This window comes from Symphalangus syndactylus, chromosome 10 (genome assembly GCF_028878055.3).
Source record: "Symphalangus syndactylus isolate Jambi chromosome 10, NHGRI_mSymSyn1-v2.1_pri, whole genome shotgun sequence".
Taxonomy (NCBI): domain Eukaryota; kingdom Metazoa; phylum Chordata; class Mammalia; order Primates; family Hylobatidae; genus Symphalangus; species Symphalangus syndactylus.
The window spans coordinates 19,106,407-19,133,085 of NC_072432.2; the positions used below are offsets into that span (position 1 = coordinate 19,106,407).

Sequence of the window (26,679 nt, forward strand, 5' to 3'; positions counted from 1 at the left end):
GGAGCAGCCTGTCTTCGAGGTGGCATCACTTCTGCATCCAGCCCAGGATTAAAACCCAGAGCAACTGGCAAGCGTAAATATTAACGAAAAGGGCATCTGTGTAGCGTGCCAACCTGCCGTGCCACGTAAAGCACGGTCCAGTGACCCAAAACATTTCTGCTCCCAAATACATTTGGAAAATGCTGACCTACTGCCTAGAAAAGTTCGATCGGCATTCCTCCACACTGCTGTTTTAGAGGGAAGCCCTAAACGATATCTGAAAGCATTTGCTTTATTTTCATCAGCAATGCTTCAGAATATCGAAAGCCCGGAAAAAAGTTATTTCACGACCTGAAGCTCCCCCCTCGATGTCAATTCGAACACATCCAGGATTGCGGCTGCCATATTCGCTCGAACATGTGCAGGACAAACAATGCAACCAGCGGGGGAACCGTAAACCTTTTTCCTCGACTTCCTACCACGCACATGAAGTGTTCAAGAAACTTTGCAGGACGTCTCCACATTTCACAAGGCTCCCGTGAACTCCGGAGCCGAGCTAAACAATAGGAAGGACAGATGCTGGGAGTCCCCAAGCATCTAACGCTCCGTTTGTGTTTTCAAAAAACCTCTGCCTGGCGCCCCGGCGGCTTTTCCTGGGCTCCTAGCCTTCTGTGCAAATTGTTCCCATGACCATTGTCTTCCAGGACGCTCCGCTGCGCACTCGGGGAGCAGGGACAGCGCCCCGCAGAGCGCCGCGCGGTCGAGCCCGGCCAGGTGGCGGAAACATTCCCGGCGCTTGCAGCGGGGCCCGGGAAAAAGGTGGCCCGGGCGCCAAGGGCGGCTGCCAATGCAACTCGCAACTTTTGAAATCAATCCTTTTTTGCATCATGCAACGGATGCCACCGCTCCTCGGGTTTGCAACCCCCCACCCCTCCCCCGAGACCAATCATTGCCGCGCTCGGGCCTGCACGGCGCCCCCGCCCCCTTCCCGGGCCGCACGCCGCCACCCAGCAGCCCGGGCCGCCTCTTAAAGGGAGGTGGCCGGCCTTAAAGGACCCCCGCGCGCCCAGCCGGCGGGAGCGCGGCGGCCCGGCTCCCGCAGGGCCGCGCCGAGGCAGGCGAGCCCCCGCGGCGCCCAGGCGCGGGCCCGGGCCCCCGCCGCCGCCGGGCGCGGCATTTTTATTCAGGCGACGCTTAAGGGAGCCCGGCCGCGCCCGGTGCATTGTGGGAGCGGCCCGCGGCCCGTTTTCGGGAGGAGGCGGAGGGCGCAAAGCGAGCCGGTAAGCGGCGGGCCCGGCGCGGGGGGGAGGCGCAGGCTTAAAGGGGAATCTGGGTCCGCAGGCCCGCGGCGGCCGTTGCAAATCCCCCTCCGGGCCGCCCGGGACCGCCGGGGAGCCGCGCGCCGCCGGCCCCGCCAGCCCTGCCTGGAGAGGGGCAGCGCCGGGCTTGGTGGGGCCGCTTTAAAAAAGAAGCGCCGCCCGCGCCGCCGCCGCCGCCGCGCGGGGCCGGGGAAGGAGGGAGGGAGGGCGGGGAGGAGCGGAGGGGAGGGCGGCGGCGGCCACGCAGGGGTTAATTTTTTCGCCCGCCGACATTTTTGCGCGGCGGCGGCGGCGGCCCGTGCGCGCGGCGGGAGCGGCTGGCCTGGGGTCCCGGGGTGCCTCCGGGGCCTCCCCGCCTCCCCCTCTCTCCGCGCGGGCCCTGTCGACCCGGGGCGGGTGGGTCCTGGCGTCCTCCCCGGCTCCTGGGCCGCGCGCGCGGTACCCGCCGGCTCCCGCCGGCCTGAACAGGGATGGCCCGGCCGGGGCCCCGAGCTGCCGCCTCCGCCCCGCCGCCCGCCCGCAGTCCGGGCCTGCTGGGCCTTCCGAGGCGGCGGCGAGGGCCTGAGCCTGAGCCTGAGCCCGAAGGTGTCCCTGGGCTCCCTGCTCCCCTCCCCGGCCGCCTCCGACGCGGGCGTCCTGGAGAGCGCGCCCCATTGTGCGGGGCCGGCGGGGAGGTAGGTCCGGGGTTGGCGGGGCAACGCGCCGGGCCCACCCCGCTGACCGGCTCCCCGACTCCGCACGCTCGTTGGAGGGAAAAAAAAAACCAAACCATGGAAACGTGCCCGGGAAGGAAAGGGCTAAACGTTGCTTTAAATATTCATGCCATTGTTTTAAAGGCGTAAACATGTGGCTGCGGGATCGCCGGGCACCGTCCCTTATTAATGCAAATGGATACCCCTGGTTCCCTAATCACTGCACATTTTCCCGAGCACCCCCTCCCCCTTCCCATGCCCTCCAAAAATGTAAGAATCTAGTACTTTTTTCATTAGGATGTGAGGCTGATTTGTGTCCTTAGTACCATTTGGAATTTTAAATCTGAGCGCCTTCCTGATACAAGGTGTTTTAAACTTTTTTCCACCCTTAAAACTCTGAGAAGATAGTATTTTAAAAGGAAGTGATCGCCCCACAATTCCCCTCCCCACCTTTTTGGGAGCCAGAAGAGGAACAGAGATAGGAGGTAGGAAAATAACTGGATGCCTCGTGAGTTGGATTTTTTCTTTTTTTTTTTTTTCCTGGTAGGGGTGAGGCTGTGTTAGACGGGAGGTGTTTTTTGAGGAAAAGACTTTGTTGTTTTTGTTGAAACGCCTTCCAAGTCAAAGTGGTATTCAAACTTTTCCCCTAACTCTAAGATGGCTTCAAAATTCTCGTCTCTTGTCACTTGCGGCCAGGCAGGGAGGCTTTTTGGAATGGTGTTCGAAGGCTGACTCCTGTTCGTTTGTTACGTTTCCCTCCGAAATCATTGCTCATCTCAAACCGTGTTTTTGTGAAGACGGTTTGGATTACTGCCTGAACTCGGGCTTCGTGAGATTTATATGAGCGATGTGCGTCCCAAGGGATAGAAAACTCTATAAATGGGAATTATGTTCTTAATCATAAATTTTATAGGGGAAACCGACCTTAAAACTTGGGGTGTCTGTAATTCTAGTCCCAATAAAGTATCAGTCTGGAGGTTTGTAAACTCGAGGAACACACGTTGTTTTTTCCTTTAGCCCCAAAGGCTAAAAAACGTAGGAGTGCTTGTTCCAGAAACCTAATGGTGGTACACAGGGCCGAAATGCTGGTGATTTAGTATGGCTTAATTTATTGTTTCGGTTCTGCAATGAAATAATAATGAGGAGTAGCATATTTTGTCAATGGTGTGCGTACTAGTTTGTTGGGCTGGATGTTTGCTTTCTAGGAAATAGCACCGCATGAAAACATCAGAGAGACAAGCTTTCGCCTGAAGAACACAGACCTTACTGTGTTAAACTGCCACTGTAGTTTTTAAGTTGTGCCCTTTAGAGAGGACTCCTATTAGTTTTGGATTGCGTTGTGTATTTTTTTATTTTTTATTTGAGACGGAGTCTCACTCTCCCCCAGGCTGGAGTGCAGTGGCTCTATCTCGGCTCACTGCAACCTCTGCCTCCCAGATTCAAGCGATTCTCTTGCCTCAGCCTCCCAAGTAGCTGGGATCAGGCGCGCACCACCACGTCCAGCTAATTTTTTAGTAGAGACAGGGTTTTGCCATGTTGGCCAGGCTGGTCTCCTGACTTCAGGTGATCCACCCACGTTGGCCTCCCAAAGTGCTGGGATTATAGGCATGAGCCACCACGCCCAGCCTTGTGTTGTATATTCTTTAGACTCAGAGGGAAAACGTGTTTTTCTAAAATTAGGATTTAGCATCGTGAAGAATTTTGTCCAATGCATTTACATTAATGCCCTTTTCTGCCAAGTTTGTATTGGGCGTTTCATTTTTCTATGTGATAAAGCAAAAGATATCAAAAGATTTTGCAGAAAAGTCACCTTTGCGAGGACCGCCGCTTTCTGAACCACAGTGCTTCCAGGTTGACACATGAAGTGCTCAGAGGTGCTGTTCTAATGCTGAGTCCTAGAAGAACCTTTGGGATTTTGCTATTCAAGGTGGCATGGTGTCATGTGAACCTGCAGGCTGGCCCTCTTGCCACAGTTAAAACCACAGTCCAGATGTCAGATTTTGCATAGATGTCTTTGCTGACAGAGCCCCTTTATGAAAAGATCTATTTTGTCATATGCACTGCTGTGATGAATATAAGTGGTCTTGATTTCAGCCCTTGTCACATTGACTTTTCGCTGTCATGTATTCACTTGATTCGCTGGCAGGTTCCCGTGGGAATTCTTTTCATGGCATCTTTGTGTTTTGGTGACACCCAGGTGGATCCATAAAGAACCCAGCCAACCCGCAGAGGGAGGGGAGGGGCTGAGCTGTGAGGAGAGCGGGGCCCAAGAACCATGTCTACGCGGGAGTCCTTTAACCCGGAAAGTTACGAATTGGACAAAAGCTTCCGGCTAACCAGATTCACTGAACTGAAGGGCACAGGCTGCAAAGTGCCCCAAGATGTCCTGCAAAAATTGCTGGAATCTTTACAGGAGAACCACTTCCAAGAAGATGAGCAGTTTCTGGGAGCCGTTATGCCAAGGCTTGGTAGGTAACCCAGTGTTTCTTTGATGGTCTGCACTCCAATCAGTGAGTCAAAAACCAGAGTTCTCACCTCCCATGTTGCCTATTTATTATTATTAATTTTTTTGCTTTTATAGATTCGGGGAATACACATGCAGTTTTGTTACATGAGTACATTACATAATGGTGAAGACTGGGCTTTTAGTGTAGCCGTCACCCAAATAGTGTACATGGTACCCCCTTTTTATTTTTTATTTAATTTTTGTGGGAAGGATTAGAAGAGCAATCAATGTTATGATTGCTATGTTATGTTCTTGTAACTTACATAGAGAAAGTACTTGAAACACATCAAGAGGGGTACTCTTGACAGTTTTTAAATTATGGAGTATGCAATTGAGATTGTTATTACAGTAAAAACTTTTTTAATTTTCAATTTTAATTAAATTGAATTTTCTGTTAGCTGAAGATTAAGCAGGAATCCTTTATTCCCTTTTCCTAAAAGGACTCCTAAAATGCTCACATTCCCTTCATTGCCCTAGGAAAGGCGGTTCCAGCCTTAAGTTTCCTGTGCAGTACTTGGATGGCAGTGACTGTGTCAGGAGGGCATTGGGATTCTCTGCAGGGTGCATTGGGCGAAAAGTGTGTTTTGGGGAGGAGGTGGGACTGCTCCAGACCCAGGACTGGATGGATCTGTTCTTGACCCCAGGATGTCATCTGGAACCAGGGCAATGTCTTTTTCTTTACTACATTCCTGATGTCATGAGTGATTTCACTTTTCCCAAACACAGAGCTTAGAAACAATTTCTGGGCTCCTGGGATGTTGTTTATGTTTCTTGTGCAGTTTATTAAGTACACGGTACAAGACTGTGATCACTTTTCTTGTGTTCGACGCATAGTTTTTGAGGTTTGGATGTTTGATAATTACTGTGTGACTAGATCAGTTTTCTTCCCTTTTTTTTGAAATGGATTCTCACTCTGTCACCCAGGCTGGAGTGCGGTGGCGTGATCGTGGCTCACTGCAAGCTCTGCCTCCTGGGTTCAAGTGATTCTCCTGCCTCAGCCTCCCAAGTAGCTGCGATTATAGGCCCCCGCCACCCTGCCCGGCTAATTTTTGTATTTTTAGTAGAGATGGAGTTTTACTATGTTGGCCAGGCTGTTGAACTCCTGACCTCAGGTGATCTGCCTGCCTCAGCCTCCCAAAGTGCTGGGATTACAGGCATAAGGCACCATACCCAGCCATGGTTTTCATTTCATTTCTTTTTGCCCATTATTTTGTAAAGTTCATTGGTTATGAGCCTGAGGTCTCCTTTCCTCCTAGATAGGGAAAGCAAATAAAAGCAGACTTGCTTTCGTTGGAAGGGAAGAAATGTTACACCCCAGTCTGTGGTGACCTGCAGGACTTTGAGGAGCTCAGTTTGAAAACGGTTCCTGCCGTCCAGCTGATGGCCAAGCTGTGGAGAAATACCACGTGAGCGAGCTGGGTTTGATGTTGGCTTATTTGTCGAGAAATGAGAATATACTGAGGAAGCTGTTAGATAACTGTCAAGAAAAAAAGCTATTAATACTTAATGCTCAAAAACCAATGAAATTAAAACATTACGGGATAAAGTAAGAATTACTATTTATAACTTCCTCTGGCACAGTCACTTACTAGTCACTCATATTATGTCATGAATGTCACCCAGCCTTCCTGAGCCTCAGCTTCCTAATCTATAAAATAATAATTACTGTTTGGGATTGTGTGCGGTGGCTCACACCTGTAATCCCAGCACTTTGGGAGGCCAAGGCAGGTGGATTACTCGAGGTCAGGAGTTCAAGACCAGCCTGGGCAACATGGTGAAACCCGTCTCTACTAAAAATACAAAAGTTAGCTGGGCTTGCTGGTGTGCACCTGTAGTTTCAGCTACTTGGGAGGCTGAGGTGGGAGGATCCCTTGAGCCCGGGAGGCAGAGGCTACAGTGAGCTGAGGTCACACCACTGTACTGCAGCCTGGGTGACAGAGTGAGACCCTGCCTCAAAAAAAAGAAAAAAATGACTGTTTTGCATTGTCGTACCAAAAATGTGTGTAGTTGTGCCACGTATATCTGTACTTACATATATAATACATGTATGTGTATACATCTGTACACACGTATATATGGTATATGTGTATGGGTTTTTTTGACTTTTTTTTTTTTTGAGATGAAGTCTCACTTTGTCGCCCAGGCTGGAGTGCAGTGGCACAATCTCGGCTCACTGCAACCTCTGCTTCCTGGGGTCAAGCAATGATCTCCTGCCTCTGCCTCCCAAGTAGCTGGGACTACAGGTGCATGCTACCACGCCCAGCTAAATTTTTTTGTGTTTTTAGTAGAGACGGGGTTTCACGGTGTTGGCCAGGCTGGTCTCAAGCTCCTGAGCTCAGGTTATCCACCCACCTCGGCCTCCTAAAGTGCTGGGGTTACAGGCTTGAGCCACCGTGGCCGGCTGTATGTTTATTTTATTTTATTTTTATTTTATTTTATTTTATTTTTGAGACGGAGTCTCGCTTTGTCGCCCAGGCTGGAGTGCAGTGACGGGATCTCTGCTCATTGCAAGCTCCGCCTCCTGGGTTCATGCCATTCTCCTGCCTCAGCCTCCCGAGTAGCTGGCACTGCAGGCATCCACCACTGCGACCAGCTAATTTTTTGTATTTTTAGTAGAGACGGGGTTTCACCGTGGTCTCGATCTCCTGACCTCGTGATCCACCCGCCTCAGCCTCCCAAAGTGCTGGTATTGCAGGCGTGAGCCACTGCACCTGGCCGTCTTTTTTTTTTTTTTTTTTTTTCTTGAGACAGAGTCTTACTCCATCACCCAGGCTTGAGTACAGTGGTGCAGTCTCAGCTCACTGCAACCTCTGCCTCCCAGGTTCAAGGCCCTCAAGGTTGCCAGGCCTGATTCTCATGCCTCAGCCTCCCTCCAAGTAGCTGGAATGACAGGCGCCCACCACCACACCGAGCTAGTTTTTTTGTATTTTTAATAGAGACAGGGTTTCACCATGTTGGTCAGGCTGGTCTGGAACTCCTGACTCTAAGTGATCCACCCACCTGGGCCTCCCAAAGTGCTGGGATTAAAGGCGTGAGCCCCCGAGCCCAGCCTGTTTATGTTTTTAACTTTTTTCTAATTGAATATCATGTTTTCTGGCTTCAAAAATGGTGTTAATTGAAGGGTTAACCAAAATAGCTTTTAAATGTACACATGTTTACTAAATGTATCCTAACTAAAGAAATGTTAAAAGAAATGTGCCTTAGAACCTGAGACATCTGTTGCCTGGTACCTAAGAGCTATCAAGTAATGATTGCTGCTGCTGGGGGGGTGGTGCGGGGGGGTTGGGGGTGGGTAGTGATGTGATAACTTGCGTTGTCTTTCTGATGGAGGATGTCAGTATTGCTGAAAACCTTCCAGCAAGATTGCTCATTGCCTCCTGGTCATTAAACCTAAACTGCTCAGTCTAGTATTTAAGGCTTCCCCGACCCTGTGGCACTTTCCTCTGTTCCCAGTTACCTTCCCTCTGGACCGTCCCTCTCTCTTTCCATTTGAAACCCTAGTTTTTCAAGGCCTGTGGGCATCTCAGGCTCACCCCTTCTCTTTTCCTTCCTTGAAATGTGGTTGGTGATTTCTAAACCAATCACTGTAGACCAGTGCTGTCCAAAAATACAATGCAAACTACATGTGTAATTTTCAAATTTATAGTAGTCATATTTTTAAAAACCCAATAAGAATCAGATGGAATTAATTATCGTCTATTTTAACACAATATATAAAAATGTCTTTTCAATATGTATATATAAGACATTATTAATGAGATGTTGGTTGTTGGTACTAGGTGTTTAAAATCAGGTGTCTGTTTTATACTTACAGAACCTGTTAGATGCGCAGCCACCCCCTGTGGCTAGTGTCAACCACATTGGACAGCACCAGACCCTATTCTAGTAGACTATGGTGGCCCAGGTGTGAAAGAGAAACTGTGGATAACGGAGCTGCTTTTCAGCCCTAGGGGCGTGCTCAAGAGTCCCCAGTTACTCTTATCAAAGGACTTGCTAAGTTTAGAAATAAAGTGCTTTACAAATCAAATATATTTAATTCAAATTTAAGATTATTCAAATTAAAAACGTTTAAAGCTAACATTCAGCAACGATTTTAGTGTCTCTTTCAGTAGTCCTCCAGTTTAAATGGAAGCCTGAAAGAAAACTGCCTCTTACTGTTTTCCAAAGTAAATAGTAATATACTCAGAATAACCAGTTGTCGGAATTACCCATTTAGGGAGAATCCATTGAGTTAGAGAATGATTTTTCTATTTAGGTGCTAAAGAGTGTGGTGAGACAGATTTCTGAGAGGTTGTGCCCATGGGCTATTGACGTGAATTATCGCACACATTCTCCTCTGACAAATGAAAACAGATCCAGTGCCTGAAATTGTTGAAACTTGCCATTCTGAACTTCACTTCTCCATTCCCTAGGCGAGGTCTTCCAGCAAGTTTCTACTTTGTTATCTAGTGTAATAAAAAATCAGCCTGTCTTCACAGACTATGGCTTTTTATTCAGCGCGATTTCATTTTTACGGCAGGAAAGATCTGGTGCCTCTATGACCCACCTCTGTGAGGTCTGCTGCTGTTGTGAGACCGAGTGAGGCATTGCTTCACACTCTTTCACTTATGTAGAATATTAAAGGTCATTTTAGTGCAATTCAGATATGACTTAAACTTGTTTGAAATTCTGAATTTATAGGGTAGATTCAGACACGTAATTTGCTTCCTTTTGTCCTAATTCTGGCTTTTTCCCTGCTTTTGGCTATTGGGCTGCAAAGTAGAAAGTACAGCGTCCCCCTCTGTATCTGCAGGATCCTCATCGGGGGATTCAACCAATCGCAGACTGAAAATATGCAAGGAAGAAAATGGATGGTTGCATCTGAACACGCACAGACTTTTTTTTGTCTTGTCATTATTCCCTAAACAGTACAGTATAACAAATATTTACATTGCATTTACATCATATTAGGTGTCATAGGTGATCTAGACATGATTTAAGGTATGTGAGAAGATGTGCATAGGTTATATGCAAATATTGGGACATTTCAAATCAGTAATTTGAGCATCTGTGGATTTTGGTGTCTGTGGGAGTCCTGGAACCAGTCCCCCACAGATACCAAGGAACAGCTGTCCTCATAAGAGGACAGAAGAGTGTCCTTCTGAGGGGTGTAGGGCTGCTCGCTGTGTTCAGCTTTCTTGGTGGGAATGCTAGTCTGATTTTGTAAAATGCCTGCGTTACAAGTAATTTTTAAAGGAGTACAGCCTTATCTCCAAGACAAGGAGTAGCTTATCTTGACTGCTACTGGTGGTCTTGGGACTCCTCTGACATAGACGCCAGAGTGTTTATATCCAGGCTTGATTGGAAATTTCCGTTGAATTGTCAGTTGGGATTTGTCCTTTTCATTTCATCTGTGTGTGTGTCATTTTCACTTTTGACTAAAATGTACAAGTAATAGCATTTTTCAATGTAAAAATATTTTACAGAGTTTCTGATGGGACAATATGATAATGTCTATAAAGATGTACTCAAAATAACTATAGTTAAGATAACCCAAGTTCCATTTATAGGATTCTCATCTTCAAAGAAATTGCATATGGTACCAGTCACACGCTACAGTAATACAGTAAAATAATAAAAGTCATACAGTGAAAAAGAGTTTTATTCAAGGCATCATTAAGGATTTAAAACTATGCCATATTGGAGTTGAGTCTTGATGAGTAACATTTTCATTGGTATTTTCCATCCTAAGCTGGATATGTTTCACGTTTATTTCAGTTACGCTTCTTGATAGGAAACACATGGCTTCATTGGCAGCCTGCAGTTGCCATAAGTATCTTATGAGCTCTTCCTGTTCAGAGCACTGGTGGTATAAAATGAAATGGCTTTCCCGTTTTATTTTTGGATGCTAATGACTTCCATCTCCACAGGCATTGGAATGGATACTTGTGTCATTCCTTTGAGGCACGGTGGGCTTTCCTTGGTTCAAACCACAGATTACATTTACCCGATCGTAGACGACCCTTACATGATGGTAAGCGTGAGCTGATGTGTTTTTGTGACTGGAAGGGCTTATTCGTTTGGTTTGGGTTGTGGCTGGGGTTTTGTATGTATCTGTGGGGTTTTGGTTTTATTTCTGTTATATCCCGACTATGCTGCCCCACCCTGCCCAGGCTCCTGCAGTCGCTGAATTTGGGCCTGTCCCCTGCCCACACTTGGAACTGGGCATAAAGCAATTAGGGAGGAAGCAGGGAAGGCCCTCTGCTGCTGTTGCACCTGAGTACATGCTGTGAGTAAGAACACCTCTTGTTGAGTAGCATGTCAATGGACTAAGGTTTTTATCATTTTCTTCTTTCTTGCACCTTCCCTTCTTTGACATTGGTAACCTCCATCACCCCTGTGTTTTAGGCTGGAGATGTTACTGTCCTCTGTAATAGGACTGATCCTAAATGTTTCCTTCAGGAAATTAAGGAGCTAGTATCTCATCACAATTAGATGCCTCAAACATTAATTCGGATATCTGGTTAATTCACTCAACCCAGCCACCTGGACACCCACCACCGTGTGATGTGCCGCTGTACGTAGTAGGTTTCTGACCACTGAGTTAAAGTTCCTGGCTACTGATGATACACTGCTGAGGTGTCTTCCCCAGTTGTTCACTGCATAGTTGCAGCCAGCCACCCTTTGATCCACCCAACCTTTAACCCCAATTTGCTACCACCCAGGAGGAGCCAGTGGGAGACTAGGAAAATCCGGTTTGCTGTAAAATGCCAGGTGTTCTTCATGTGTGGCAAGGACAGTGGGAGCAGGCCGCACTGTAGGGACTTTATCATGAGGCAGCCACGTGGGAGGTGTTCACCCTCAGGTACCAGTGACAAATACCATATTATTGGAAACCTATATTTCTTCCGCACATCTGTACGTTTTCTCCTCTGGAGCAATACTCTTGAGACTGGACAGGTAAGTCACAGCCCAGGTCCCACGTGACCAGGTGGCAGGGATGGCTAAAACCAGAGTCCATTGTTTTCCAGCATCTCCTAAAATGAGAGCACCCAGAACAGAAGGGGCACTAAATCACCGCCCCCCCAACTAGCGATTGGCTTGTCCAAGTTGTAGACCGCCTGTTGGCCTTGTGGACTGGCTTGATGATACTGCAAGTGCGGCCACAGATGGTTGTTGAGCTGCATTGCTGACCTCCAGGAATGTATAAGAAAGCATAAAGCAAGCAACTAAACAGCCATTGGAAATGATAACACTTGGGAGTTTGATTATCCTTATGTCAGAAGGAAAATTTGTATTTTCTTTTTATTGTCTATAAAAGATAAAGATTTAGATAAGGGCAACTTAACTTTTAAAAATCTCCAGTGGCAATAAAAAAACCTTCATTACCACATTTCTGTTGAATTGTATTTTAAAGTTCCTAATAAAATGACATCATTTACTGGGAAATGCTTCTCTTTTTCTTTTGAAAGCAATATGACTTCAGCCCTGGGTAATTTTTTATTTGTTTCTTAAGATGATTTTTCTGTTTATCTCATACAACCTTGAAAAGAAGCTACACAAATTTTTTTTGGTTGTTGTTGTTGTTTATTGTTGTTGTTTATTGACAGTCTTGCTCTGTTGCCCAGGCTAGAGTGCAGTGGCACGATCTCAGCTCACTACAACCTCCACCTCCCAGGTTCAAGCGATTCTCATGCCTCAGCCTCTCAAGTAGCTGGGACTACAGGTGTGCACCACCATGCCCAGCTAATTTTTATATTTTTAGTAGAAACAGCATTTTGCCATGTTGGCCAGGCTGGTCTTTAACTCCTGGCCTCAAGTGATCCACCTGATTCGGCCTCTCAAATTGCTGGGATTACAGGCGTGAGCTGTCACACCCAGCCTAAACTGCAAACGTTTCTTAATCCAAGTGCACAAAGACTATCTCCTTCTCTATAACCACTAAAGCCAGCCATTTTTAGAATCCGTTTGGGATATGTGGCTGTTTCCAACTTTTCTTTTTTTTTTTTTTGAGACGGAGTCTTGCTCTGTCGCCCAGGCTGGAGTGCAGTGGTGCAATCTCGGCTCACTGCAAGCTCCGCCTCCCGGGTTCACGCCATTCTCCTGCCTCAGCCTCTCCGAGTAGCTGGGACCACAGGCGCCCGCCACCACGCCCAGCTAATTTTTTGTATTTTTTTAGTGGAGACGGGGTTTCACTGTGGTCTCGATCTCCTGACCTCGTGATCCGCCCGCCTCGGCCTCCCAAAGTGCTGGGATTACAAGCGTGAGCCACCGCGCCCGGCCCCAACTTTTCTTTAGGAGAGTTGTTTGCAGGCTTTTTCGCTCCGTAGCTCTTCCCCCAAAACTGTCAGTTCTAACCTTGCTTCTCCTCCTCATTCGCTGCACATATACTGCTTCGCCTATCTAAACAAATTTCAGACTTCTAAAATTTAGAATGGAGAAAAACTGGTACATTGTTTGTTCTGCACAAGAAAGAGGTGGTAACAGGAATGTCTGAGAAAAAACAAGTGGCCTGGTGACTCTGATGCAGGAAAGGTTACCAGTCTGCAAGTCATAGAAACTGAGGACCCCATCCCAGTAGCTGCCACTCCTGGAAAGTCCCCACGTTCTCTGTGGAGTCCGCTCCATGGCTCATTCAGTTTCTGCAGATGGAAAGTCCTCAGTCATCCTTTCTCACGTTTCCCTCTCTTCCCAGGGCAGGATAGCATGTGCCAATGTCCTCAGTGACCTCTATGCAATGGGGGTCACGGAATGTGACAATATGCTGATGCTCCTTGGAGTCAGTAATAAAATGACTGACAGGGTAAGTAGGAGCTACCCGGCTGCTGCCTGGTCCGTGTTGTCCTGGTGGCATCTCTGGCCTTGGTTAGACTTGGTTTCCCATCTGGAAAGCAAGGAGCCCAGGCCATATGGCTCCCTGCACTCCTTCTGGCTTTGCACTTTTTGGCAGTTACCAGTAAATTAAAATGAAGAAGCCTGGCCTATTCATCTCTTCACTTCTGCCACCTGCTCCCTTTCTCTCTTCCCGGTAGACTGAAACCAAGACTTTTTTGAGACAGGAGTCTCGCTCTGTTGCCCAGGCTGGAGTGTAGTAGCGCAATCTCAGTCCACTGCAACGTCCGCCTCCCGGGTTCAAGCAATTCTCCTGCCTCAGCCTCCCAAGTAGCTGGGATTACAGGCGTGTACCACCACACCTGGCTAATTTGTGGATTTTTATTAGAGACGGGATTTTACCACATTGGCCAGGCTGTTCTCAAACTCCTGACCTCAGGTAATCCACCCATCTCGGCATCCCAAAGTGCTGGGATTGCAGGCATGAAACACCGTGCCCGGCCCAAGACATTTGTGTGTGTGTGTGTTTTTGTTTTTTTTTGAGACGGAGTCTTACTCTCACCCAGGCTAGAGTGTAGTGGCGCAAGCTCAGCTCACTGCACCCTCCACCTCCCAGGTTCAAGCGATTCTCTTGCCTCAGCCTCCCAAGTAGCTGGGATTACAGGGGCACACCAGCACCCCCGGCTAATTTTTGTATTTTCAGTAGAGATGGGGTTTCCCCATGTTGGTCAGGCTGGTCTTGAACTCCTGAGCTCGTGATCCGCCCACCTCAGCCTCCCAAAGTGCTGAGATCATAGGCATGAGCCACCGCGCCCGACCTGTGTGTTTTTTAAAATAAAGTTTCGGCCATGGTAATGGTGCCTCAGTGTGAATCAGGCACAGCCTTACAGATCTGGGACACGTGGCATTTAGAGGGCACCCGCTCTGCTGTGGCTAGGGATGTTGTGGATGTAGATGGTGACAGGGGCTAGGGCCACCAGGTGTTCACGCCTCTGTGTCATCGCCTAGCGTTCTGTGCCCTTGCTGCCTGAACCTGTTCTTTGAACCAGAGATGAATTCCTATTTAGATAGACAGGTACTTGTTTTTGTCCCAAAATCCCCCAACAGTTTGCCCTGCCTTAGAGAAACTCATTTCCAGTAGGCCCTTTCCTGCCCTTGAACATGGGCTGTAGTCATCCTGCATGGTGGTCTTGGCGCAGGCTGTGTCAGTGTGGGTTACTCATAGCCTGCAGCCAATCCTTGGTGGGATGGATGCCTACTCCAGGGCAGGGGACCTGTGCTTAAGAAGCCAGTCTTGAGATTCTCAAGGAGCACTGGACAGCTGGCTTTCAGCAGTCATCACACCTAGGGCTGGTCCTGTGCGCTGAGTCACAGACAATGTTGGTGTCTGGGCTTTATTTACATTGTTGTCTAGAACATCTTCCAGCATTGGATAAAATGATTACAGTGTGAAATATTTTCTAGCTTTTGTTTTTGTTTGTTTTTGAGACAAGATCTCCCTGTGTTGCCCAGGTTGGAGTGCCGTGGCGTGATGAGAGCTCACTGCAGCAGCCTCAGCCTCCCTGGCTCAAGACATCCTCCCACTTCAGCCTCCGGAATAGCTGGGACCACAGGCACATGCCACCACACCCAGCAATTTTTTTTTTTTTTTTGAGATGAAGTCTCACTCTTGTGCCCGGGGCTGGAGCGCAGTGGCGCGATCTCGGCTCACTGCAACCTCTGCCTCCCGGGTTCAAGTGATTCTCCTGCCTCAGCCTCCCAAGTAGCTGGGATTACAGGCGCATGCTACCACACCCGGCTAATTTTTGTATTTTTAGTAGAGATGGGGTTTCACCATGTTGGCCAGGCTGGTCTCGAACTCCTGACCTCAGGTGATTTGCTGGCCTCAGCTTCCCAAAGTGCTGGGAATACAGGCATGAGCCACCGTGCCCGGTCACCCAGCAATTTTTACATGTTTTGTAGAGAAAAGGGTCTGTCTGCGTTGCCCAGACTGGTCTTAAACTCCTGGGCTCAAGCTCTCTGCCCATCTCGGTCTCCCAAAGTGCTGGGATTACAGGCATGAGCGATTATGCCTGGCCCCTAGCTTTGGTTAACAACGTGTCCTGTCTGTAAACTTTGAGCACTTCCTTTAGGATTTTATGGTTCTTTTTATAACTGTAAGTAAAAATCTTCTTTTCTGGGTTTTGAACAGAATTGTTTGACTTTTTATTTGTACCTTTTTCAACCCTAGGAAAGGGATAAAGTGATGCCTCTGATTATCCAAGGTTTTAAAGACGCAGCTGAGGAAGCAGGAACGTCAGTAACGGGCGGCCAAACAGTACTAAACCCCTGGATTGTCCTGGGAGGAGTCGCTACCACTGTCTGCCAGCCCAATGAATTTATCATGTAAGTTGATTTTTGTTTCATATCACCTGACCTGTTTTTCTCTCTCTGTCCTCTCTTTTTAAAAATTGATGTATTAAGGTCAGGTGTGGTGTCTCATGCATATAATCCCAGACTTTGGTAGGCCAAGGCGGGCAGATCACCTGAGGTCAGGAGTTTGAGACCAGCCTGGCCAATGTGGTGAAACCCTGTCTGTACTAAAAATACAAAAATTAGCCAGGCATGGTGGCGCAAGCCTGTAGTTCCAGCTACTCTGGAGGCTGAGGCAGGAGAATCGCTTGAACCCCAGGGGTGGAGGTTGCAGTGAGCCGAGATCATGCCCCTATACTCTAGCCTGGGCAACAGAACAAGATTCTCTCTCAAAAAAAAAAAAAAACAAGAACGCAAGGCTGGGCGCAGTGGCTCATGTCTGTAATCCCAGCACTTTGGCAGGCCAAGGTGGGTGGATCACCTGAGGTCGGGAGTTTGAGACCAGCCTGACCAACATGGAGAAACCCCGTCTCTACTAAAAATACAAAATTAGCTGGGCGTGGTGGTGCATGCCTCTAATCCCAGCTGCTTGGGAGGCTGAGGCAGGAGAATCGCTTGAACCCAGAAGGCGGAGGCTGCAGTGAGCCAAGATCGTGCCACTGCACTCCAGCCTGGGCAATAAGAGCGACACTCCATCTCAAAAAAAAAAAAAAAAAATAGCTGTATTAAGATACAATTTGCGTACTATACAGTTCACCCATTTAAAGAGTCAGTGGTTTGGAGTATATTCCAAGTTGTACAACCGTTACCAGAGTTGATGTTAGGATGTTTTCATCACTGCAGGAAGAAACCCCATCCTCCTCAGCTCTCACTGTTCATTCCTCCTGCCCCATCCTGGATATTGGCACTTAGCGTAGTATTAGCATACTTTTAAGGGTCATCTATTTTGTAGCATGTGTCAGTATTTTAATCCTATTTTTAAGACATTTTAGGTTTTTTTTTTTTTTTTGAGACGGAGTCTTACTTTGTCACCCAGGCTGGAGTGCAGTGGCACGATCTGGGCTCGCTGCAAGCTCCGCCTCCCAGGTTCACACCATTCTCCTGCCTCATCCTCCCGGGTAGCTGGGACTACAGGCGCCCGCCACCACGCCCGGCTAATTTTTTGTATTTTTAGTAGAGATGGGGTTTCACCATGTTAGGCAGGATGGTCTCCATCTCCTGACCTCGTGATCCACCCGCCTCGGCCTCCCAAAGTGCTGGGATTACAGGCGTGAGCCACCACGCCCGTCTGACATTTTAGGTTTTTTAATCGAAGTATAATTCACATAACAAAATTTCACATAACATAGAATTCAGCATTTTGAAGTACACAACGTGTTGGTTTTTAGTATTGACAAGGTTGTGCACCCATCACCACTATCGAATGTTTTCATCACCCCAAAAAGAAGCCGTGTAGCTCACTCCCATTTCCCTCCTGCTCCCATCCTCTGGCAACCAAGAATGTGCTTTTGTCTCTGAGGATTTGCCTGTTCTGGACATTGTATAGAAATGGAATCGTGCAGCATGACATGTTGTGTCTGGCTTCATTCCCATAGCAGAATGTTTTCCGCGTCCATCCATGTTGTAGCATGAATCAGTATTGCATTCCTTTCCATGGCTGTATAATCCATTGCATGGATGGGCCCTGCTTTATTTAGCCATTCCTCAGGTGATGGACCTTTGGGTTGTTTCCACCTACTAGGAATGATGCTGCCATTGAACATTCTGTTTTTGTGTGGACGTAAGTTCCAGTTCTCTTGGGTGTACATCTAGGAATTGACTGGGTCATGTGGTAATTATGTTTTAACTTGAGGAATCATCAGACTGGTCTCCAAAATGGCTGTGCCATTTTTTACTTTCCCAGCAGCAGTGTATGAGGATTCCAATTTCTCTATGACCCCTCCAGTACCTGTTTTCCTGTCCGTGTTTTGGATTCTAGCCAGCCTAGTGGGTGTGAAGTGGAATGTCTTTGTGGTTTTGATTTGTGTCTGCCTGATGACTGATGAGGCCGAGCATCTTTTCATGTGCTTACCACCCGTTTGTGTATCTTCTTTGGAGAAGTTTCTCTCCCAACCAAGTTGTCACTTTCCACATTTGATGTCTTGTTAAGAAAAGTCGGTCTTTTGGTCGGGCGTGGTGGCTCACGCCTGTAATCCCAGCACTTCGGGAAGCCAAGACGGGTGGATCATCTGAGGTCAGGAGTTCAAGACCAGCCTGGCCAACATGGTGAAACCCTGTCTCTACTAAAAATACAAAAAATTAGCCGGGCACGATGGCAGGCGCCTGTAATCCTAGCTACTCAGGAGACTGAGGAGAGTGGTTTGAACCCGGGAGGTGGAGGTTGCAGTGAGCCGAGATCGTGCCACTGCACTCCAGCCTGGGTGACAGAGTGAAACTCAGTCTCAAAAAAAAAAAAAAAAAAAAAAAAATCTAGAACTAGAAATACCATTTGACCCAGCGATCCCATTGCTGGTATATACCCAAAGGATTATAAATCATGCTATTATAAAAACACATGCACACATATGTTTATTGCAGCACTATTCCCAATAGCTAAGACTTGGAACCAACTCAAATGTCCATCAATGACAGACTGGATTAAGAAAATGTGGCACATATACACCATGGAATACTATGTAGCAATAAAAAAGGATGAGTTCATGTCCTTTGCAGGGAGATGGATGAAGCTGGAAACCATCATTCTAAGCAAACTATCAAAAGGACAGAAAACCAAACGCCGCATGTTCTCACACATAGGTGGGAGTTGAACAATGAGAACACTTGGACACAGGGCGAGTAACATCACACACCAGGGCCTGTCGGGTGGTAGGGGGCTGGGGGAGGGATAGCACTAGGAGAAATACCTAGTGTAAATGACGGGTTGATGGGTGCAGAAAACCAACATGGCACATGTATACCTATGTATCAAACCTGTACGTTGTGTACATGTACCCTAGAACTTAAAAAGTATAATTTTAAAAAAATTTTAAAAAAAAGAACATCAGCTTTATGGTACAACTGAGTCTGAATTAAAAGACATTTATGTCTTCAGGTCTGGTTTTTGGAAAACAAGTTTCTTGCATAGTCACAGAATTCTATTTTGAGAGTGGATACAAATGGTATAGGTTGCCTAGGGAGCTGGGTGTTGGTATTGAAGTCTGTGGCCCTGGCTTTGTTTTCATCGACTTGGGTGAGTACCTCAGGAGGCCAGCATCGGGAAATGGAACGATTCAGGAGCTCAGCTCCTGAAGCTGCGAAAAGCACAACTCTCAGACCTGCTTCCTGGTAGTGTGGTTGCAAATGTGGTAGATGTTTCACTCGGGGCACCAGTTGTCGTCTTTTAGAGGTGCCTTTTTAGTATTGCCTTCTGTCTCTAAGACAGGGACCACCAAGGCGTCTGGGTGCCAGGCAGGAAACTCACCATCGGTCAGTCTGAGTTTGAGAACCTGGAGGCAGAAATCACCAAGACATTAGACCCACAGATTGCCAGCAAATCCACCAAATCCCCTGGGCCGAAAAATCTATCCTGAGTCTCTAGCATATCAGTGATCATAAAGAAGCACTCTCTGTTTCAGAAGCTTTTGAATGCTATTGGGCCTGTAGTGAAAATTACACACACACTCGTATGTGGTCGAGGGGAAATCTGTGCCTGATGAAACATCTGAAGGCTAAATGTTTCATTCTTTCTAAAAATACATGTATTATTTTTGAAATGGGGTCCTTGTTGTGTTGCCCAGGCTGGTCCTGAACTCCTGGGTTCAAATGATCCTCCCACCTTGACCTCTCAAAGTGCTGGGATTACAGAAATGAGCCACTGTCCAGCCTGACGGCTGAATGTTTTGTTCCAGCAATAGCCTCAGTAGCAGGTTGCAAGGCTCTGTCCCATGCATGCTGGTATTTGGCTTTAATTTAAGTAAATGCAAAGGCAAATATCTTTTTGACAGATTCCTTCTCTTGTGTTAATAACAATGAGCTCATCTCCTTGGTTAGTTTGACTAGAACGTGCTCTTTTCTTTTCTTCAGGCCAGACAATGCAGTGCCAGGGGACGTGCTGGTGTTGACAAAACCCCTGGGGACACAGGTGGCAGTGGCTGTGCACCAGTGGCTGGATATTGTGAGTAAACCACTGCTGTGATGGGAGGGAGGGGAATGGTACGTTTGCAGGTAATTTTTGTTGGAGGATTTGGGAATTGAGGTGTTTTAGTTTCATATCCAGGGAGTTAATATTAGTCAAGTCCTTAAGGAAATCCTAGGAATCGTTCATATTCTTTAAATAACAATTTTACATATTTACATATTGAATGCTTGATTGCAGTAAGTAAGCCCCAGCTTGGAGCTTTAAGATTTTTCTGTAAAGAATTTGCTTGGCAGGGGGTTAGCTTTGTTTACTTGGCCCTGAGATAGCTTCCTCTTTCATGTCTTAAACATCACTAAGAAATAATATGGAGGAGAATTTGTGGAAGGCGTAGTGTTTGGGGTATAAATAAAACCAGGGTTATTGACAGTTTAAATTGTTTTATGCAGTTTTTGGTTGTTTTTGTTTGGTAGTTTTGTCTTTTTAAACTGATTAGTAACACAGAACATTTTGATAAATAATTCTCTTGTGCAGAATGAATCTATCTATAATGAGGATGTATCTCGTGAGTCATTTTTCCATTGAGCTATAATCACACTTTAAGATTGGTTTTCTTCATTGCCATAACAACTCACAAATTAATAAGATTGGGGCATATTCTCACATATCATGGTGCATTTAATTTCTACAACTATCATCTGAAACTACCAGTCCTGACAAACAGTTGAAAGAGAATAATCAATAATTGCACGTCTTTCATCAACCTGGTATATCTTAGCTTGATGTAGCAGGGTAGAGAAGTTCTCTAAGGCTGCCACTTTCTTTAGCAGTTTTTCCCTCCTCCCCCTGTGATGGGGAGCAGAGCGGAAGGCCATTGTGGGGATGTTGCACAGAGGTGCCTTCCAGCCCCACCTCCCAGGCCTGAGCTAGCAGGGAGCTGGAAGCAGGCGAGGCAGGGAGTGTCAGGGATGGGGGAACCCTTTTCCACTAGCAGGACACTACACTGCATGTACAGCAGTGCCGCCGTGTGTCCCGCTAGGTTACACATACCCAATAAATCATAGCATTTGATTACAGCAATGTGAGATGAGAATAGAAAAGACGCCATGCTGACAGGTCTAATGGACACCTAAAATACTATCCACGGAAAAACCAGAGTTGGAAAATTCAGTTGTCTGAATTAAAGTCCTTAAAAGTTAAATAAGAAAAAGTTGCTGTTTTTTTTTTTTCAGTTGCTAGAAGTGAAGATTAATCACATTTTCCTCTCTTTCTCTCCCTCACCTACGTTCCTATTATTAGCCTGAGAAATGGAATAAGATTAAACTAGTGGTCACCCAAGAAGATGTAGAGCTGGCCTACCAGGAGGCGATGATGAACATGGCGAGGCTCAACAGAACAGGTATGACAGGTGGGAAGGGCGCTTCGGTCCCAGGGGTCCAAGACAGTAAATATCTTAGGCTTTGCTGGCCACATACAGTCTCAGGGTATGTGGCCAGATTTTTGGCCAGTGACTGCAGACCATCTTCCCCTGGTACCAGGTTGGCGTTCCATAGATCACTGCAGATGGTCCCCAACCTACCGTGCTTTATAGTTAAGAAGGAAGTCCTAACTTCTGACATAGCAGAGAAACTATTTCTAGAAAACATTTGTGTGGGTTACCTGTGTAAGATTTGGAAGCAAACCATTCAGAATGGAAATTTAGAAAGTTTAATATACTGGAGCTATTTCCAGAACATAACCTTGAAAGCCTAGAGGTGCCCCCTCTTCCACCCATCCCCTGCATTCCTGCTTAGGGGTAACCACTGAATTTTGTGTTTATTTTCTTGCATTTTAGAATATTTTTATTGCACAGCCCTTGTGTTCTTAAGCAGTAAATTAGTTTTACTTTTTTTTTACTTTTTTATCCACCATTGTTCCTGAGAGTCTCCTTGTTGTATGTAGCTGTAGTAGATTCCTTTTGACTGCTGTGTTGATTTTTCCACTGGCTTCTCTGCTCTCCTGTTTCACACTGGGTCGACTGCTATGGGCTTCCTCAGCCCAGCCCTCTGATGCACGTGTAAGAGATCAGTACTGGCTCAGCTTTTATAGATAGTGCCAAACTGTCTTCCAAAGTGTTCACCACAGTTTACAATGGCACGCCATGTTTAAAAAGCGTTTTTTAATATGTCTTCTCTTCCCATTTATTTTATACATTTTTTCTACTATAAAAGAATTACATGCTTATTATAGAAAAGTTTTTAGAAAATGGAAAATAGTAGAGAAAAAAGTTGTCCATAATCCCTCCACCCAAAACAGCTCCGGCTAGCATTTTTATGTATTCTTCCAGGACTTTTTTCATGTTTGGCTGGTGGTTTACTATTGTTGTTTTAAAGTAGTGGTTAGTATAAGTTTATGTATTTGGAGTGCCTGCTTTTGTTGTTTTGACATGACTAATGTTTCCCATATTATATATCCTAGTAAACTTTTTTTTTTTTTTTTTTTTTGAGACAGAATCTAACTCTGTCGCCCAGGCTGGAGTGCATTGGTGTGATCTTGGCTCACTGCAACCGCCACCTACCAGGTTCAAGCAATTCTGTTGCCTCAGCCTTCCTAGTAGCTGGGACTACAGGCACGCATCACCATGCCTGGCGGGTTTTTGTATTTTTGGTAGAGACGGGGTTTCACTATGTTGGCCAGGCTGGTCTCGAACTCCTGACCTCAGATGATCCACCCTCCTCGGCCTCCCAAAGTGCTGGGATTACAGGCGTGAGCCACCACCTCCTAGTACACATAATTTTTAATGGCTAGATAATGTTCTACCAAAGAAATGTACCACAATTATCTTTTACCTATTTTTTTAACAATTCATTTGGAAATAAAAATTTTCTGTAATTTGTTGTACTTACAAGAAAGTTATAGCCAGGCACAGTGGCTCACGCCTATAATCCAGCACTTTGGGAGGCTGAGGCAGGAGGATCAGTTGAGTCCAGCAGTTTGAGACCAGCCTAGGCAACATAGTGAGACCCCATCTTGTCTCTTCAAAAAAAAAAAAAAAAAAAAAAAACTAGCTGTGCCTGGTGCGTTCCTGTAGTCTAAGCTGAGGCTGAGGTGGGAGGATTACTTGAGCCCAGGATGTTGAGACTGCAGTGAGTGGTGATCATACCCCTACACTTCAGCCTGGGTGACAGAGTGAGACCATGTCTCAAAAAAAAAAGTTATAGATCAGAGGAACAGAATAGAGAATCCAGAGGTAGGTCCATATTATAGTCAACTGATTTTTTTTTTTTTTTTTTTTTTTTGAGATGGAGTTTTGCTCTTTCGCCCTGCAGTGGCAGGATCTTGGCTCACCGCAACCTCTGCCTTCCGATTTCAAGTGCTCCTTCTGCCTCAGCCTCCCAAGTAGCTGGGATTATAGGCACCTGCCACCATGCCTGGCTAATTTTTGTATTTTTAGTAGAGATGGGGTTTCACCATGTTGGCCAGGCTAGTCTTGAACTCCTGACCTTGTGATCCGCCTGTCTCGGCCTCCCAAAGTACTGGGATTACAGGCGTGAGCCACTGCACCTGTCCTAGTCAACTGATTTTTGACAAAGGAGTAAAGGCAGTTCATTGGAGAAAAGAGTCTTTTCACCAAATGGTGCTGGAACAAGTGGACATTCATATGAAAAAAATCATTCTGGATGCAGATCTTACACCTTTCATAAAGATTAACTCAAAATGAATGTTTAGTGTGTTTTCACCCTGCTATAAATAGCCAAGACTGGATAATTTATTTATTCATTTATTATTATTATTATTATTTATTTATTTTATTTATTTATTTTTTTTTTTTGAGACAGAGTCTCGCTGTTTCGCCCAGGCTGGAGTGCAGTGGCGCTATCTCAGCTCACTGCAAGCTCCGCCTTCTGGGTTCACGCCATTCTCCTGCCTCAGCCTCCCAAGTAGCTGGGACTACAGGCGCCCAACACTGTGCCCAGCTAATTTTTTGTATTTTTAGTTGACACAGGGTTTCACCGTGTTAGCCAGGATGGTCTCGATCTCCTGACCTCGTGATCCTCCCGTCTCGGCCTCCCAAAGTGCTGGGATTGCAGGCATGAGCCACTGCGCCTGGCCTATTATTGTTTTTTTTTGTAGACGGAGTCTCACTGTGTCACCTAGGCTAGAGTGCAGTGGGGCGATCTCGGGTCACTGCAACCTGTGCCTCCCAGGTTCAAGTGACTCTCCTGCCTCAGCCTCTGGAGTAGCTGGGATTGCAGGGCATACGCCACCACACCCCACTAATTTTGGTATTTTTAGTGGAGACAGGGTTTCACCATGTTGGTCAGGCTGGTCTTGAACTCCTGACCTTGGCCTCCCAAAGTGCTGGAGTTGCAGGCATGAGCCACCATGCCTGGCTGACTGGGTAATTTATAAAGGAAAGAGGTTTAATTGACTCACAGTTTCACATGGCTGGGGAAGCCTCAGGAAACTTACAGTCGTGGCAAATGGTGAAGGGGAAACAGGCACCTAGGTTCTTCATGAGGCAGCAGGACAGAGAAGAGCAGGGGAAACTGCCACTTACAAAACCATCAGATCTCATGAGAATTCATTCACCCTGACGAGAACAGCATGAGGGAAACCGCCTCCATGATTCAGTCACCTCCTACCAGGTCCCGCTCTTGACGTGGGGATTACAATTCGAGATGAGATTTAGGTGGGGACACAGAGCCAGACCATATCGATGATTCATAGACCTAAATAAAACACAACAATATAAAACTGGAAGAAAGTAACATCAGAGAAAATTTAGGTGGCTTTGGGTTTGGTGTTGACTTTATAACACCAAAAGCACTATCTATTAAAAAATTGGTAAGTTTGGCTTTATTAATATAAAAGACTTATGCTCCGTGAAAAACACTGTTAGGGGGATGAAAAGACAAGCCACAGACTGGGAGAAAAATTTTGCCGAACACATACCTGTTCAAGGTCAGGTATCCAAAATATACAAAGAACTCTTAAAACTCAATAATAAAAAAAAACTCAATTTAAACATGGCCCAAAGACCTTGACAGACACCATGAAAGAAGATACACAGATGGCAAATAAGCATAAAAGGAAACCTTCAATGTCGTACGTCAATAGGGAACTGTAGATTAAAGCAGTGATTGAGATGCCACTACATACCTGTTAGAATGGCTAAAATCCAAAACACTGAGAATAGCCTGGGCAACATGGTGAAACCCCATCTCTACCAAAAAAATACAAAAAATTAGCTGGGCATGGTGGCTTGCGCCTTAGTCCCAGCTACTTGGGAAGCTGAGGTGGGAGGATCCCTTGAGCCCAGGAGGTCGAGGCTGCAGCAAGCTGTAATCGCACCACCTCACTCCAGCCTGGGTGACAAAGCGAGACCCTGTCTCAGAAAAAAACCAAAAACGCTGATAATACCAACTACTGGCAAGAATGTAGAGAAACAGGAAGGAACTCTCATTCATTACTGGTAGGACTGAAAACTGGCACAGCCTTTGAAAGTCAGTTTGGCAGTTTCTTATGAAACTAAATATGTTATATGATGCAGCGATTATGCTCCTTGATATTCCCTCAAAAAGGTTGAAAACATATTCACACAAAAGCCTGCAGACAAATGTTCATAGCAGCATTATTCATAATTGCCAAAACTTGGAAGCAACCATTCATTTCTTCAGTAGGTGAGTGAATGAATGGATAAACAAAATGTAGTGTATCTGTAGTATGGAATATTATTGAGCAGTAAAAAGAAATGAGCTATCAAGCCATGAAAAGATACGGAGGAATCTTAAGTGCATATTACTAAGTGAAGAAGCCAGTCTGAAAAAGCTCCATACAGAAGGATTCCAGCTGTATGACATTGTGCAAAACTGTAGAGATGCAGAAAAGATCAGTGGTGGCCAGAGGTTATCGGAGAGGAAGGGGATCAGGTGGAGCACTGAGGATTTTTAGGGCAATGAAAGTTCTCTCTGATACTATAATGTTGGATATGTAGAATTGACAGCAAAGGGTGAACCCTAGTGTCCTCTATGACTTTAGTTAATAGTCATGTATTAGTATTGACTTATCAAATACACTACACTAATGTGACATGTTAATATAGGCGAAACCTGGGGCGAAGGGTAATGGCAGCTTCCTGTTAATTCCTACTTAATTTCTTTCTAAACCCAAAACTGCTCAAAAAAATAAAGCCTATAAACTTTTTTAAAATTAAATAATAGGTCAGGTGCAGTGGCTCACACTTGTAATCCCAGCGCTTTGGGAGGCTAAGGCAGGACGATTGCCTGAGCTCAAGAGGATGGGGCTGCAGTGAGTTATGATCATGCCACTGCACTCCAGCCGGGGCAATAGAGCAAGACTCTGTCTCTTTAAAAAAAAAAAAGGAAATTTAAAAATAAACTTGCACACAATTCACCTTTAGCCGGAGTACCTTGATATTGAGCAAGGCCTTCTTAAAAAGTGCTGGTCTTGGCTGGCTGTGGTGGCTCATGTCTGTAACCCCAGCACTTTGGGAGGCCAGCGCGGGCGGATCATGAGGTCAGGAGTTCAAGACCAGCCTGGCCAATATGGTGAAACCCTGTCTCTGCTAAAAATACAGAAATTAGCTGGGCGTGGTGGGGCGCACCTGTAGTCCCAGCTATTCAGGAGGCTGAGGCAGGAGAATCACTTGAGCCCTGGAGGCAGAGGTTGCAGTGAGCCGAGATGGTACGACTGCACCCCAGCTTGGATGACAGAGCGAGACTCCATCTCAAAAAAAGAAAAAAGTGCCGGTCTTTGGTTTTAGGATGGTCTTGGCAGGTTTACCTTCCACTGAGATCATAATCCTTCTGCATAGTTTTTTTAGTTTACTGGAAAATTACTATTGATTGAAGCTTCTGATAGTTTTCAGGTGGCTCAAACTGAAATACCTTTTGGAATTTCACT

General features: G+C 46.2%; 1 protein-coding gene across 6 annotated transcripts in view; it reads left to right on the forward strand.

Moving 5' to 3' along the window:
* Window positions 1-1,058: 1,058 nt before the first annotated feature.
* SEPHS1 (selenophosphate synthetase 1) overlaps window positions 1,059-26,679 on the forward strand; it is a 31,655-nt gene continuing 6,034 nt past the window's right edge. The window contains exons 1-8 of one of the 6 annotated variants that reach the window (XM_063611066.1): window positions 1,577-1,972; window positions 2,395-2,475; window positions 4,188-4,458; window positions 10,406-10,509; window positions 13,171-13,278; window positions 15,538-15,692; window positions 19,722-19,812; window positions 21,073-21,172. In XM_063611066.1, the coding sequence (XP_063467136.1) occupies window positions 4,266-4,458; window positions 10,406-10,509; window positions 13,171-13,278; window positions 15,538-15,692; window positions 19,722-19,812; window positions 21,073-21,172 (751 nt within the window). In that variant the 5' untranslated portion in view covers window positions 1,577-1,972; window positions 2,395-2,475; window positions 4,188-4,265. Of the gene's footprint in view, window positions 1,260-1,576; window positions 1,973-1,995; window positions 2,499-4,187; window positions 4,459-5,782; window positions 5,903-10,405; window positions 10,510-13,170; window positions 13,279-15,537; window positions 15,693-19,721; window positions 19,813-21,072; window positions 21,173-26,679 lie in introns of those variants that run through there. The other 5 variants (XM_055296590.2, XM_055296589.2, XM_055296591.2 and 2 more) reach the window with 5 other exon arrangements.